This window comes from Colletes latitarsis, chromosome 7 (genome assembly GCF_051014445.1).
Source record: "Colletes latitarsis isolate SP2378_abdomen chromosome 7, iyColLati1, whole genome shotgun sequence".
NCBI lineage: Eukaryota > Metazoa > Arthropoda > Insecta > Hymenoptera > Colletidae > Colletes > Colletes latitarsis.
The window spans coordinates 10554971-10571730 of NC_135140.1; the positions used below are offsets into that span (position 1 = coordinate 10554971).

At 36.9% G+C, this 16760-nt stretch overlaps 1 protein-coding gene across 7 annotated transcripts in view; it reads right to left on the reverse strand.

Annotated features, from left to right (window-relative positions):
- Positions 1–8867: 8867 nt before the first annotated feature.
- Positions 8868–16760, reverse strand: part of LOC143344116 (E3 ubiquitin-protein ligase Rnf220) — a 281343-nt gene continuing 273450 nt past the window's right edge. For all 7 annotated transcript variants that reach the window (XM_076769829.1, XM_076769824.1, XM_076769823.1 and 4 more), the window contains 2 exons: positions 15171–15245; positions 8868–13492 (listed from right to left, as the gene is read on the reverse strand). In XM_076769829.1, coding sequence (XP_076625944.1) covers positions 13421–13492; positions 15171–15245 — 147 coding nt within the window. In that variant the 3' untranslated portion in view covers positions 8868–13420. The remainder of the gene's footprint in view (positions 13493–15170; positions 15246–16760) is intronic.

A 16760-nucleotide genomic window follows, 5' to 3' on the forward strand; every position in this document is an offset into this window, starting at 1 on the left:
AAGAGTATCGAACGAGTTGGGAAATGATGGAGTTAATTCCGTTGTCTATTCGATCTAAAACACACGAGTGTTTCAATCAAAATAATGTTTGTAACGAACATTTACACGATACGTATTATCTAGCATTATTATAACTATTGTCTAATACAGATTACGAATTGTCGAAGAAAAGTTGTTTCACGTGACCAAACACTTTCATTTTAGACAACTGTAATCTACACAACTTAAAAGTCTTAATATTTATTTCTATATCCTCGTTGAAATTCAGGAATCCCATTAAAAATTCCTTAAACATTTCAATTCGAGAGTCGTTTCGGCCCCATAGCGAAGAATCCTGTCGCCCATACGACGTGGCAGTCGAAGCATCAATTTCCAAAATACGAGTTTTCGTCGACACAAGGTTGCCAAAAATTATTCGCTCATTTCCTTTTCAAAATTCTCTCGATGGAAACAACGATATTACGTTCGATTCTTGCTTTTTTCTCTCGTTTTCTCAACAGTACCGACGCGTAACGTGAAAACCAATATGGCCGCGACAACGACGATAAGAAAATTATGAAGCAAGGTAAGAACAAGGAGATTTTCGACACCGATGGGTACAAGAAACGAAAAGCAACGGAGGACCCAGTGAATCGCGTGCATGTGTGGATGAAACGAATGCAATAACCGAGTTAAATCCCTAAAAACAGAGAAGAAGGTAGTCCCGGTTTATTCATTCTTCGGTGGAGTTGTCAAAATTACGTTCGATTCTCGCTTTCTCAACAGTAACGACGCGTAACGTGAAAAACCAATATGGCGGCGACAACGACGATAAGAAAATTATGAAGCAAGGTAAGAACAAGGAGCTTTTCGACACCGATGGGTACAAGAAACGAAAAGCAACAGAGGACCCAGTGAATCGCGTGCATGTGTGGATGAAACGAATGCAACAACCGAGTTAAATCCCTGAAAACAGAGGAGAAGAAGGTAGCCCCGGTTTATTCATTCTTCGGTGGAGTTGTCAGAATTACGTTCGATTCTCGCTTTCTCAACAGTAACGACGCGTAACGTGAAAAACCAATATGGCCGCGACAACGACGATAAGAAAATTATGAAGCAAGGTAAGAACAAGGAGATTTTCGACACCGATGGGTACAAGAAACGAAAAGCAACGGAGGACCCAGTGAATCGCGTGCATGTGTGGATGAAACGAATGCAATAACCGAGTTAAATCCCTAAAAACAGAGAAGAAGGTAGTCCCGGTTTATTCATTCTTCGGTGGAGTTGTCAGAATTACGTTCGATTCTCGCTTTCTCAACAGTAACGACGCGTAACGTGAAAAATCAATATGGCCGCGACAACGACGATAAGAAAATTATGAAGCAAGGTAAGAACAAGGAGCTTTTCGACACCGATGGGTACAAGAAACGAAAAGCAACGGAGGACCCAGTGAATCGCGTGCATGTGTGGATGAAACGAATGCAACAACCGAGTTAAATCCCTGAAAACAGAGGAGAAGAAGGTAGTCCCGGTTTATTCATTCTTCGGTGGAGTTGTCAGAATTACGTTCGATTCTCGCTTTCTCAACAGTAACGACGCGTAACGTGAAAAACCAATATGGCCGCGACAACGACGATAAGAAAATTATGAAGCAAGGTAAGAACAAGGAGATTTTCGACACCGATGGGTACAAGAAACGAAAAGCAACGGAGGATCCAGTGAATCGTGTGCATGTGTGGATGAAACGAATGCAACAACCGAGTTAAATCCCTGAAAACAGAGGAGAAGAAGGTAGCCCCGGTTTATTCATTCTTCGGCGGAGTTGTCAGAGGTGTAGGTGGGTAAACGGTTAGGTGGATAGGTGGAAGAGCTCCTTCGTGCCACGGATGCGGTTCGTTTCGATAGGATGGTAGGCGGTCGCAATCAGTTTCATAGGTGCCTTGCGCTCGAGTTCGCAGGCGTCGAAAACGGGTGCTCGACTTGCGCCGTCGTACAACCACCCGTTTCGGTTTTCCTCGCAGAAACACGCCCTTCCTCGCGATCACAGCCAACGCCTCCATCGCCTCTCGACGCCACCCTTGCGTCGACTTCGCCCCGACTGTCAGACGCTCGCGAGATGCCGACGCGACCACTTCTTTTCCACCTTTTTTCATCGCTCGTTTTCTCATCTCTCCCATTCCGCAGTTTTTCTTTCGCTGGACCTGCCCCCCGTCTCGGGGAAAAGACAGTTTCGCCGACATATTCATATCTGTGTCTCCTCTTTTTTGTTCCACTGTTAACGTTCAGAGTCGCGTCAACGGCAAAAGACATTAGCGACTGTTATTTATCATTGTCAACGATGGTTACTCGGAGATCGTCGACGGACATTATTATATTGCTCTGATGCAACAATGAGTCTGTCCAATTTCCTGTTCTCTTGATTATGCTTGTCACAGATGCAAGGAGGGTTTCATGTGGTCAGGCGTGCCGTATAGGCTCGTGTTTCTCAAGAAGCTTAGGGTGTTATTTATGTGTTCATGTATCGTCAGAATCGTTTCAGGCGATTGGTTTTCATTATTGCAGTGGTTACAGTGACGTCGTCGACAGATATTATTATATTGTTCTGATGCAACAATGAGTCTGTCCAATTTCCTGTTCTCTTGATTATGCTTGTCACAGATGCAAGGAGGGTTTCATGTGGTCAGGCGTGTCGCATAGGTTCGTGTTTTTCAAGAAGCTTAGGGTGTTATTTATGTGTTCATGTATCGTCAGAATCGTTTCAGGCGATTGGTTTTCATTATTGCAGTGGTTACAGCGACGTCGTCGATAGACATTATTATATTTGTTTTGATGCAACAATGAGTCTGTCCAATTTCCAGTTCTCTTGATTATGCTTGTCACAGATGCAAGGAGGGTTTCATGTGGTCAGGCGTGTCGTATAGGCTCGTGTTTTTCAAGAAGCTTAGGGTGTTATTTATGTGTTCATGTATCGTCAGAATCGTTTCAGGCGATTGATTTTCATTATTGCAGTGGTTACAGTGACGTCGTCGATAGACATTATTATATTTGTTTTGATGCAACAATGAGTCTGTCCAATTTCCTGTTCTCTTGATTATGCTTGTCGCTGTTGGTAGATGCGTGTTACCAGACGTCGCAGATGCAAGGAGGGTTTCATGTGGTCAGGCGTGTCGCATAGGTTCGTGTTTTTCAAGAAGCTCGGGGTGTTATTTATGTGTTCATGTATCGTCAGAATCGTTTCAGGCGATTGGTTTTCATTATTGCGGTGGTTACAGTGAGGTGGACCCATTTTATAAAATATTCTGTTTATTGTCGACGTTATTACAGTCTCCTATCTCTCCTATTCGTGTTGCAGTGAAACTATTACAGACTAGAATCTTGAATTACATTGCGAATGTTTGATCGCGTTTAATAACGTTTGAGTCGCGTTTTATTTGCGCTGCGAGGTCGTAATATGGAACGAGTCTGATTAAAATTTACGAGAGATACCTAAAGATGTTGTATTTTACACAAGATATATGCAAGTGAGATGGAACTAACAATATTATTAAAATAAAGTTATTAATACACGTCATATTTTCGGTAAAGAATTTTTTTCTTGAAAGTGTGTAGGATTTCGAGGGTAGGTGTAATGACCAAAAATGATTGCAATGAACCCCCACAATCGAAAATAATTTTTTCAAAACGATTTGAAATATTTTAATTTCGTCGAAAAATTTCACACCTTTTCGAATTTTTTTCTAGAAAGTGGGTAGGATTTCGGGGGTATGTGTATTCACCAAAAATGATTGCAATTACACCCCGCAACCGAAAATAATTTTTCCAGAATGATTTGAAACTTTTCAATTTTTAGGGTAACAGACAGTTATGGTCAGACATTATATTTTCAGTAATGAATTTTTTTCTTGAAAATGCGTGATATTTCGGGGATATGTCTAGTCACAAAAAATGATTGTAATCGACCCCTGCAACCAAAAATAATTTTTTCAGAACGATTTGAAAACTTTGTAATTTCGTTCGAAAATATCTGCACCCTGTGGATTTTTATTTTTAATAACTAAGCTGAACGTTCCACGGGAATGTTGTTTAATACTTTTTTGTAGGTATCCATGAGCTCTACTTCACAAATAAATTTCAATGAAATACAATCACTATTACAAAGGTTATGGCTATTTAAAGAATGGACCATTTTTATAAAGTTTTTCTCATTTTGCGGAGTCAAGGAATAACTTTTTTCTTGAAATTGTGTAGGATTTCGAGGATATGCGTATTCACTAAAAATGATTGTAATTGACCCCTGCAATAAAAAATAATTTTTTTAAAACAATTTGAAACTTTGTAATTTCGTTCGAAAATGTCTGCACCCTGTGGATTTTTATTTAAAATTTGTTTTTTATTTTTAATAACTAAGGTGGACGTTCCACGGGAATGTTGTTTAATACTTTTTTGTAGGTATCTACGAGCTCTACTTTACAAATAATTTTCAATGAAATACATTCACTATTGCAGGAGTTACGGTCATTTGAAAATTGGACCATTTTTATGAGGTTTTTCTAACATTATGGGATCAAGAAACAACGTTTCGAATACTTTTAGAATTTCTATATAATCTTCACCAAAATATGCCTTGTTTTCATTTCGAAACATTAAAATCTTCCAATCCGTTCAGGAGTTATTATTTTATGTACACACGAGATGTCAGAGAAACATTTCTGCCCACATCGTTATATTTTTGGTAACGAATTTTTGTCTCGAAAGTGCGTAGATGAGTATAAAATATGATTGTAATTAACCCTCGAAACCAAAAATAATTTTTTCAAAATGGTGTGAGATTTTTTAATTTCGTTGAAGAACTCGCCTGTCAATTTTTTTAAAAAATTCTTTTCTGATTTTCAACTTTTCCTAACGTTACAGTCATACATATTATCGTTATATTGACCTCTCAACGCGGCCATTCGGCGAGAATTCTATTTTCTTCAAGTAGTCTTGACACAGAGATCAACGCATTTATTTACAAATTTCGTAACATGTAAAATATGACTAAAGTTAACGCAGAACTTATTGAGGTCAAAAAATCGCTATTTAAATTTAACGAAGTCTCAAATACGCGGTTTTACCCTGCTCCTAAATAACCAAATGCGTCTTTGAAACAAAAATCTGAGTCTATTTAACACTTTGATTTCCACGTCAGCCATATATAGGATACTAAAAAAAAAAATGAATTCTCAAGTTAAGACGTTGAGGGAAATAAACTTTGATAGAATTTGTGAATTTCAACAACGTTACAAATATAAGTACTGAAATAAATTTTAAGTTATATACCTTACAATGGTCTAAAATAAAAATGTGACTTTGGCAGAATATTACATAATTTTGACATGGCAGTGAACGTATCAAAGCTGGCAATGCTTCCCAACATCTCGTTTGCCTTCCCATTTTACGTGATTTTACCCTACTCTATCCTTTAAAAATCATTTAATTTCCCGCGGTGCAATCGTCGCGGTGACTTCGGTTTTCATAGACCGATTATTCAGAAACGAATTTGTCTCCCTGTTGGTTCGGATAATCGAGGGTCCTGCTGTACCGTGAGCCGCGGGGATAACGAATAGTTGGATGTGTCGTGGTGTTGGAAGGCACGCGAATTCCCACGTAAGCGGAGGTCAACTGCAGCCAGGTGGAGGTTGGAAAGCATAGGCGGAGCTTTGAGTTCCGCCTCCACCTACGATCCCACCTCTTATTATGCTTTCCCCGACCTTTTCCAACCTCCCTCTTCGTTCACTTTTATCTGTCGTTTTCCCCCTACTATGCTCTCTTCCACATTCGCCGCTATCTCGCTCGATCAAGCTCGTTTAGCCGTGCCCAACCTTCTTCACGCTCTGGTTCGTCTTTTTTACCTCCACCTTTCTCTATCTCTCGACCTCGCTGGCCTCCTCACGGCTCGCCTCATCATTTCTCCGTCTTTCTTCTTAACAAGAACCATCGATCTATCGTAACGTTGCAAACCGCCTCCCCCCACCTTTGTTTTCAAGTTCCACCTACTCAACTTACCGCGGAACATGCATTCAACGGGGCCGCGGCCATTTTGCATCGGCTTTTTCTTCCTCCGCGATGGCTCGACCTTGTCGACGTTTTATTCCCTACGCGAGCGCAGCTTTAAACGCAGTTTTCCTACCTAAATAAAAACGAGAAATTAGAGGATGGACTGCGCGTGCAAGGTCGGGAGTGTCAGTCGCGGAGCCCTTTTGCTGTCGTGCTTTAACCTCGTCGCTTTCAGAAACGACAAGATGGCGCCTCGAATTTGCATTTATGTTGGCAACAATGATCTCTGATTACAGCTCTGACACTTTGCACTCCGGATCATGTTTGAATTTTGTTACCAAAAGCTACCCAACGCTTTTGAGTGTTTTATTTGAAATTTACCGTTAACTCAAAAATAGGGCAACTTGAACAAGTAGAGGGACAAATAAATTCAATGGAATATCTGTTTTATTTACGCTATTGTTGTATTTTGTAATTTTTAAGTGTATCTCTTTGGTTTGGACTTGAAGAAATGTCGAGTGAGACTCGACGAAGGAGCTCCTGAGATAAAAACTAACGAGTCACACTCGACATAGGAGTGCAAAGGGTTAACTCGTTCACTGCTGTACTCGACATTGCTGTTGAGACATTTTTTCATTAGTAAATTGAAAATTGAATAAATTGTTTATTATGTATACTGTTGGAATATGTTTTACTTCGTATACAGGGTATTCAACCAACCCTGGGAAAAATTCTAATGGGAGATTCTAGAGGCCAAAATAAGACGAAAATCAAGAATGTCAATTTCATGACTTAAGCTTCGTTAAAAAGTTATTAAAAAATTGAATTAAAAAATTTCAAATTGTTCAGAAAAAATTATTTTTGGTTGCAGGGGTCGATTACAATCATTTTTTGTGACTAGACATATTCCTGAAATATCACGCATTTTCGAGAAAAAAATTCATTACTGAAAATATAATGTCTGATCATAACTGTCTGTTACCCTGGAAATTAAATAGTTTCAAATCATTCTGGAAAAATTATTTTCGGTTGCGGGGAGTAATTGCAATCATTTTTGGTGAATAGACATATCCCCGAAATCCTACCCAATTTCGAGAAAAAAATTCGATGTGCGAAATTTTTCGACGAAATTTAAATGTTTCAAATCATTCTGAAAAAATTATTTTTGATTGTGGGGGTCAATTACAATCATTTTTTATCATTACACATACCCCCGAAATATTACGCATTTTCGAGAAAAAAATTCATTACTGGAAATATAATGTCTGATCATAACTGTCTGTTACTCTGGAAATTAAATAGTTTCAAATCATTCTGAAAAAATTACTTTTGGTTGTGGGGGTCAATTACAATTATTTTTTATCATTAAACATACCCCCGAAATTCTACGCATTTTCGAGAAAAAAATTCGAGAAGGTGTGACATTTTTTGACAAAATTAAAATATTTCAAATCGTTCTGAAAAAAATATTTTTGGTTACAGGGGTCAATTATAATCATTGTTGGTCAATAGATATACCTCCGAAATCCTACCCACTTTTGAGAAAAAAATTCCTTACCGAAAATGTAATCTGAGGTCTGACAATGCTTCCCTGAAATTTCATGCGAATCTTTAAAATGCCATAACTCCTGAACGGATGGGACGATTTTAATGTTTAAAAAGGCAAACTACGCGTATTTTAGTGTACAAGATGTAGAAATTGCAAAAATATTCGAAAAGTTATTCCTTGACCTCGCAAAATCAAAAAAACCCCATAAAAATGGTCCAATTTTCAAACGACCATAACTCCTACAATAGTGAATATATTTCAATGAAACTTTTTTCTGAAGTAGAGCTCATAGATATCTACAAAAAACTATTAAACTACTTTTCTGTACAGCGTCAATCAAATTTATTAAAAATGAAAAACGAATTTTTAAGAAAATCGTCAGCGGGTAGGTGCCTCAATTTTTCGACGAAAAAAAAAAATTTCAAATCATTCTGAAAAAATTATTTTTGGTTATGGGGGTTAATTACAATCATTTTTTATCATTACACATACCCCCGAAATACTACGCACTTTCGAGAAAAAAATTCAGTACATACTATGTAAAGTTTTGTGAATATACAATTGTGATTTCGTCAATTATTATTTCACCAACAAACAAGTACCTCGATCAATCTTAAACTCCAATAACAATATTACAGCATTTGCAGCCAGTTTCAGTAGACAAGGAATTCAAGATAATTAAAAATACTAAAATATTGGATCAATCGAAGGTACAGAAAAATGGCGGTTGAAATTCTTAGTAACTGTAAGACGAGTATTAACGAAAGCAATCTATAAATAATGGCTTTTTAAAGTAAGATTACGATGAAACAATTATATAAAAATCACCATTTGCTTACTAGTTTTCATTCTGTCTTCAATTATAAATACAAGTTACTCCAAAACTTTCATTAAACCTTTGAACTCCATTATTGAGCCTCATTCGATATTTTTACAAGTCGAAACCAAAGAGACATACACTTGAAAATTACAAAATAAAACAATAGTTTAAATAAAACAGATATTTAATTGGATTTGTTTGTACCTCTATTTGTTTAAATTGCCCTATTTTATAGTCAACGTAAATATCAAATAAAACACTCGAAGCGTTGGTAGCTGCTGGTAACAAAATGGAGTGCAAAGGGTTAATCGAATATGTCGAAATTGAACTTCCATAGCAAAATTAAAGTATCAATTGTACATACCTTTGCATTCTTCTCGCCGAGACGTGCTTCGTTGGGGTCCGTTTAAACAAACGAATTGTTTGGTGGAAGGATTTTTAAGATTCAGGTGAACGTTCGACGCGCAAAGAAGAAAAGAACTGTTGCTAGACGACTGCTGTACATTCGAGGATCACTTTATTTCGGTTACAGAACAACGTTCACAACAGGTAGTTGGTTTCTCCTATCCTCTTGTTTGGTTCGTGTATTTACAAAGAACGTCCCCGACGTGCGCGATGGGACGATTCGTCGATCAAAAGAGAGAAAGAAACGAAGTGGATCGCGCTCGAAAAAGGCAATCATCGTTTCTGTCTTTCGAATCAATTGCCCCGAGAGAGATTCGAAAGTTTCGCGCGCAAGAAACGCCCGTGGAATCTGTTTCGCCTTTCTCTCTCTCCAAAGATCGATCGATCGAGTTGCCTGCTTAAATCTTAAGACGAGAATATCGTTTAAACGCAAAATGCATCTGGACAGTAGGCTTTACCGGACAAGTTGTGGCGATCGTTTCAACGCGGGTGGACGGCTCGACGCCATTTTCAAATCGAATTTCGCGACTCGAGTCATCCCGCGAGCAATATTTCTATCTTTAGACGAAACAGAACAATTTATTTGTAATCACTGATATTGTTCGTTCGAATAATTGGAATTTTTGTAAGCAAATTAAGTATTCAAACGTTTAAACAAACGCGAGAGGAAGTTGGTGGTTGTCGAACGAATCTAAAATTCTTATTTTGTGCAACGAAATAGACAGCGTGAAACGAAACGAACGAAAAGCATATAAATTTATGTTCTTTTTTTTATCGAATAATATTTCTACGAATAATTGGAATTTTTCTAAGCAAATTAAGTATTCAAACGTTTGAACAAACGCGAGAGGAAGTTGGCGGTTGTCGAACTAATCTAAAATTCTTATTTTGTGCAACGAAATAGACAACGTGAAAGGAAACGAACGAAAAGCATATAAATTTATGTTCTTTTTTTATCGAATAATTGGAATTTTTCTAACCAAATTAAATATTTAAACGTTTGAACAAACGCTAGCGGAAGTTGGCGGTTGTCGAACGAATCTAAAATTCTTATTTTGCCAACGAAATACACAACGTGAAACGAAAAGCATATAAATTTATGTTTCTTTTTTATCGAATAATATTTCTACGAATAATTGGAATTTTTCTAAGCAAATTAAGTATTCAAACGTTTGAACAAACGCTAGCGGAAGTTGGCGGTTGTCGAACGAATCTAAAATTCTTATTTTGTGCAACGAAATAGAGAACGTGAAATGAAACGAACGAAAAGCATATAAATTTATGTTTTTTTTTTTAACGAATAATTGGAATTTTTCTAAGCAAATTAAGTATTCAAACGTTTGAACAAATGCTAGCGGAAGTTGGCGGTTGTCGAACGAATCTAAAATTCTTATTTTGTGCAATGAAATATACAACGTGAAAGGAAACGAACGAAAAGCATATAAATTTATGCTCTTTTTTTATCGAATAATATTTTAACGAATAATTGGAATTTTTCTAACCAAATTAAGTATTCAAACGTTTGAACAAACGCGAGCGGAAGTTGGTGGTTGTCGAACGAATCTAAAATTCTAATTTTGGCAATGAAACAGACAACGTGAAACGAAACGAACGAAAAGCTAATAAATTTATGTGTTTTTTTATCGAATAATTGGAATTTTTCTAAGCAAATTAAGTATTCAAACGTTTGAACAAACGCTAGCGGAAGTTGGCGGTTGTCGAACGAATCTAAAATTCTAATTTTGGCAACGAAATAGACAACGTGAAACGAAAAGCATATAAATTTATGTTACTTTTTTATCGAATAATATTTCTACGAATAATTGGAATTTTTCTAAGCAAATTAAGTATTCAAACGTTTGAACAAACGCTAGCGGAAGTTGGCGGTTGTCGAACGAATCTAAAATTCTAATTTTGGCAATGAAACAGACAACGTGAAACGAAACGAACGAAAAGCATATAAATTTATGTATTTTTTTATCGAATAATATTTTAACGAATATTTTGAATTTTTCTAAGCAAATTAAGTATTCAAACGTTTGAACAAACGCGAGCGGAAGTTGGTGGTTGTCGAACGAATCTAAAATTCTAATTTTGGCAATGAAACAGACAACGTGAAACAAAAAGCATATAAATTTATGTATTTTTTTATCGAATAATATTTTAACGAATAATTGGAATTTTTCTAAGCAAATTAAGAATTCAAACGTTTGAACAAACGCGAGAGGAAATTGGCGGTTGTCGAACGAATCTAAAATTCTAATTTTGGCAACGAAATAGACAACGTGAAACGAAAAGCATATAAATTTATGTTACTTTTTTATCGAATAATATTTTAACGAATAATTGGAATTTTTCTAACCAAATTAAGTATTCAAACGTTTGAACAAACGCAAGAGGAAGTTGGCGATTGTCGAACGAATCTAAAATTCTAATTTTGGCAATGAAATAAACAACGTGAAACGAAAAGCATATAAATTTATATTTTTCTTATCGTTGAGAACTGTTTTTGAAAATAAGATTGAAAAATTGTTAGGAAAAGTTTACGATTCGATAATTCGTAAATGAATTGTCTCGTTTCGCCATTTTTCGCGGCGAGGATGCAAAATCTATAATTTCTCAATTAAACTCACCGTTTTTGTAGTGTTCGCGGGCCCTCCACCGAGCGTTGTTGAACGAGAAGATAGAGAGCATTCGCGAAAAAATTATCACGAATCGGATAACAAGTTATAAGAAAAAATTAAATTTAATTTGACTTGGTCCTTCATCCTTAATATTCTTTTCCCTTACTGTCCTGTGTGTTAATAACGTTAGCCAGAAAAAGTCAATAATGTCCGTTGGAAATTGTGCGCATTATGGAATTTATAAGAAGAAAATAGAAAACGATTAAACTGTTACGAATTAAAAAAGAAAAAAAAAGGAAACACACGTTTGTTCAAATGAATTATATCGATTGTGATGTGTCAATTCCATCAAGTGCAAGTATCGAAAGTAATTCGAAACAAAAAAACGCGAACGAAATTTGTTTCGTGCCACAAGTTTGCTCTTCGTTTCGTTTATGGATATTCTACTAATCCCCGATTCACAAATGTTTCCAAGTGAATGTCGAACTGAATATTGTTTCGGATATTACGACGACGTGAAAACCATTAGAAACGCAAATCCTCCTTTTCATTTAAAAATTACTTGCCCTGCGAACGAACGTTTCGAACGAAGCCATTTTATCGAAATATGTCTTCGTGCAGCAAGTAATTTGAAGTTTTCCTTTGTTCAATCGACGTTTCTTTCCTCTGTTCAAAATTCGGATTTTCAAGATATGTAACAGATTGTAACAAACACTGAAAAACATACAAGTTGTGTCGGTAAACTGCAATATGGCGATTCTACGCGAGAAAATGAATCGAAAATACAGAAGTTCCTTCATCCAAGTCTTCGTGTGTTCGTAATCATCGATTATTTATTTAAACCAGTCCCAAAAATATTAAACAACGATTCGAAGAAAATCAATGAAAAAAAAAAATGATTTAAACAACGATTTCCAATTAATTATCTCGCGCACAGTAGCCATATTGTCGCTCGTATCGTCAGTTATTAGACACACTGTAGACGATAAAATAATTTCCGTTACGTTGGAGGAGTTCTACTGGAAACAATTGTGTTAAAAAATTTGTCGATTATATTTTATACATGCATACTCGTATTGGTGAATCGAACGCAGTGTACACCATACACAGACGTATCCCGGAAGAAGATTAAGAGAACGACAGATTCGGCGAAAGGGCAAATTTAAGATAGATGATAGTCGTTTAAAGTCACACCTAAAGTTTCCAGGTACGCGCGAATACTCCTCGATTCGAATTGGATTCGATCTCGCGACTAATATTCAACACGCCGACAATCAGCCAGAATTCATTCTAATCGTTCTCGCTGTAAGCAGCGAACGCGTCTTCCGACAGCTGAATTATCGAAGGCATACGAGAACGATGTAATTTGAAAACCGAAGACGTAAAATCGATAATACGTTTTAATTAAAATTACACGGACGTTAATGTCTCGAACGTTCTAAGCGCTTTGATTCATTTAGAAGACTCGTTTGATTCGTTTTAGAACTTGTACACGCGTATCTATCGGTAACGGAGCGAAAATTTTAATATCGCACGGGTGTTATCGTTTCTCTCGCAATTGCTAATCGATGCACGTAAGAACTAATGAAATTCCAATCGTAAAATGAACGGAAACGTGATCGAAAGCGTCGTGGGTTCCTTCGATCGAGACGCTATTCACGCGCGCCATTCATGCTTAATTTACTAGTGCTACGATGCGTAACAGTACATGTTAAATCTAAAGGAGAAATTTAACGTGACGCGTAAATATGTACAGGTATTTACAAAGCTCAAAGGTTCGAAACGCGTCGATTTCCCGCGCAAGATTCGCGTCAGACTATCGACCGTTCGAGAGTCGACGGAAGTCGTTATCCTAGGATCGAGGAGCGAGAATGCTCGCTTCGATACGGGCCCGTTCGATAAAAAGGGCGGTCCTCGAGCGAACATACGCGCCAGGGACACAGTCGATAGCCTGAGAGAACCCTAAACTCTAGGTTTAACGGTTTCTTGTTTGGCACTCGGTCTCCTTCACACGTAGATACGTCGCAAGTCTGAAGGCGATGTTATCATGTTGCACTGCGGGCAAAGCTTTTTCGCACCCTGAAATAGGCAGCGGAAAATATCGATTCTTCTGGATCAACACTGATCGATTGTTAATTCAACCCTTTCGCTGACAGTTGGAGAAATTTAGGGAAACGATAGGTTAGGTTGGTCCTCGCGCTTTCGATTCGATTTCTCTATGTTTACGTCTTACTTTCATGCATGGTAAGTCCCAAAATATTCGGCCATTTAATGTATTTAACTCTTTGGGGCACGCTGGGATTGAAAAAGTGTCCCACCTTTTTGATGCATTTGTGGCATTGCTTCGCTGCAGTGTGGAATTTGAGAAATTCGTAGGAAGATAGAAAAGGTGATTTGAAACTTTTCAATTTCGCTGTCGATATTTCCTACAAATTCATTTTTGATTTTTAGTAATTTTGTTTGACGTCCTACAGAAAAATTGTCTAATACTTTTTTGTAGGTACCCTTGAGCTCTACTGCAGGAAAAAGTTTCAATGAAATATATTCACTATTATAGGAGTTATGGCTGTTTGAATTTTGGACCATATTAATGGGGTTTTACTATTTTTACGGGGTCAAGGAACAACTTTCTCAATATTGTTAGAATCCCTAAATATTCTTCATCAAAATACGCGTTGTTTGCCGTTTGAAACATTAAAATCCTCCAATCCGTTCAGAAGTTATGGCGTTTTAAAGATACGCAAGAAATTTTCGACATTTCTGGCCTGAAATTATATGTTTATCTAAGGAATTTTTTTCTCGAAAATGGTTAGGATTTCGAGGGTATAACTATTCCAAAAAAAATGATTGAAATTAAACCCTGCAACCAAAAATAATTTTTCCAGAACGATTTGAAATTTTTCTTTTTCGACGAAAAATTTAGGCACCTACACCCTGTCGATTTTTCTTAAAACTTCGTTTTATATTTTTAGTGATTTTGTCTGACGTCCTACAGAAAAATTGTCTAATACTTTTTTGTAGGTACCCTTGGGCTCTATTACAGAAAAAAGTTTCAATGAAATATATTCACTATTATAGGAGTTATGGTCGTTTGAAAATTGGACCATTTTTATGGGGTTTTTCTCATTTTGCGGGGTCAAGGATCAACTTTTCAAATATTTATGCAATTTCTACATATTCTACACTAAAATACGCGTAGTTTGCCTTTTTAAACATTAAAATCGGTGGCCGAACATCCTGTATAGCAAACGGGGGATCGGTCAAGCGCTTGTGAGAGCGCGACCCCTCTGGTGACGATTATGGGAAGCAACGCCACACACCATAATGCATGGTGGGACATTTTCAGTAAAGCAGTTGGTAATATTTTCAACAACTGTTACAAATGTATTCACTTGTGTTAGCAACATTCAACATGCCAATACAAGTTCATCAATTGTTGCAAGCGAAGGGTTTATCGCGACAATCTTCCTTTATATTTTTTATGCTTTTGCATTACGCGATACCTGTGAAACCTAATCAAAAATATACCAATTTTGTTTAATCTGAAACGCAATAAAATTTCTACGCAACATGGGTCTATTTTATTATCTGAAATCTTGTGCCCCAAAGAGTTAAGGAAATTATGAGTAATTGTTCGAAACAAGGAACGTCTCAGCGATTTTTTCTTTTAACTATAATACTTCCAACCGATTTTTGATACTTTTGCTACCTTTAGACCGACGTATATTATTAAAAAATTTCGATGTTTATAACTCACCAGTGTGTGTAACCAGCATTGTTCGCAATGCACATGCCAGCAGCAGACAGAAGTTACAGGTTTCTTGTATTGTTCCTGAGAACAGATACGAATAAAAATTTTAATCGTCAAATAATTCGGTTAGCTTCGAAATGAAAATTTACTAATCGTGAGGAATCTTTGGTGGAAGTGCAAAGTACGGACGAATGTTTTCGATCGGAAAAATGAGTGGAAGGTAGCTTGACGCGTGAGGGTCCTGGCGTCGAATGGAGCGGTGGAAGAAGCAACGAGTGTTCTTATTGTCCCGTTGCTTCTCCCACCACTCTGCAGAGCGCGAGGGACTGATGGCCTTCCCCCACTCCTCGAAAATGGGACTCATTTCTCTGATCGCACTTTAACCTCTGACTAATATCGTAGGGTATTTCGACTCCCCAGACCGACTACATCGATTTATTCATAAATAATATTGCGCGATTAGAAGTTCAAAATAAAGACAATTGTGAAAGAAAACCGCTGCTTATTATTTCCTCATACTACATATACATATTTCGTGATTTTAAAATGATTTTATACCTCTTTTACTGCACCGTACAGTGTTTAGAACTCTACAGAATTTTATTATCCTGATAAATATCCACGAATACCATGTCTGTGCCTTGAATGTCCCGTCTACGTCCACTCCCTAGCGTTTGAATGTCACATTCGCCGACAAAAGGTCCACATCGAGCGCAAACCGAGCACGTGCTTGCTTTGATACAACGGACGGAAAGGACTTAGCGGCTCGACTAGACATTCTGGCTGTTCGAACCTTTACATTTCGGGTAAATTGACCAAATGAATACTATGCGACTGTGCTCATTGTTAGTCGTACGCGTATTAGACCAATTGTCGAAATTGATAGGAAAAGGACCCAATTACTTTCACTCTAACGATCGATTCTAGCTATATTTACTGCATTGTTGTTTTTATTTATTTATCGTCTTATTCGTTATCAGACCAGGGCACTTCTGAAATAATATCATTTGAAATATTATTTTAAATAATATATACAGTGTGTTCAGCAACCCCTGGGAAAAATTTTAATGGGGGATTCTAGAGGCCAAAATAAGACGAAAATCAAGAATACCAATTTGTTGATGGAGGCTTCGTTAAAAAGTTATTAACGTTTAAAGTTTCGCACGTACTGAATTTTTTTCTCGAAAGTGGGTAGGATTTCGGGGGTATGTCTATTCACCAAAAATTATTGTAATCGACCCCTTCAGCTAATAATATTTTTATCAGAACGATTTGAAATATTTTAATTTCGTCGAAAAATTTCACACCTTCCTGAATTTTTTTCTCGAAAGTGGATGGGATTTCGGGGGTATGTGTACTCACCAAAAATAATTGTAATTGACCCCCGTAACCGAAAATAATTTTTCCAGGACGATTTGAAATTTTTCTTTTTCGCCGATAAATTTCAGCACCTACCCTTGGACGATTTTTCTTAAAAATTCGTTTTTCAATTTTAATAAATTTGATTGACGTCCTACGAAAATTTTGTTTAGTACTTTTTTGTAGGTATCCATGAGCTCTACTTCCATGCTAAATTTCATTGAAGTACGTTCATTA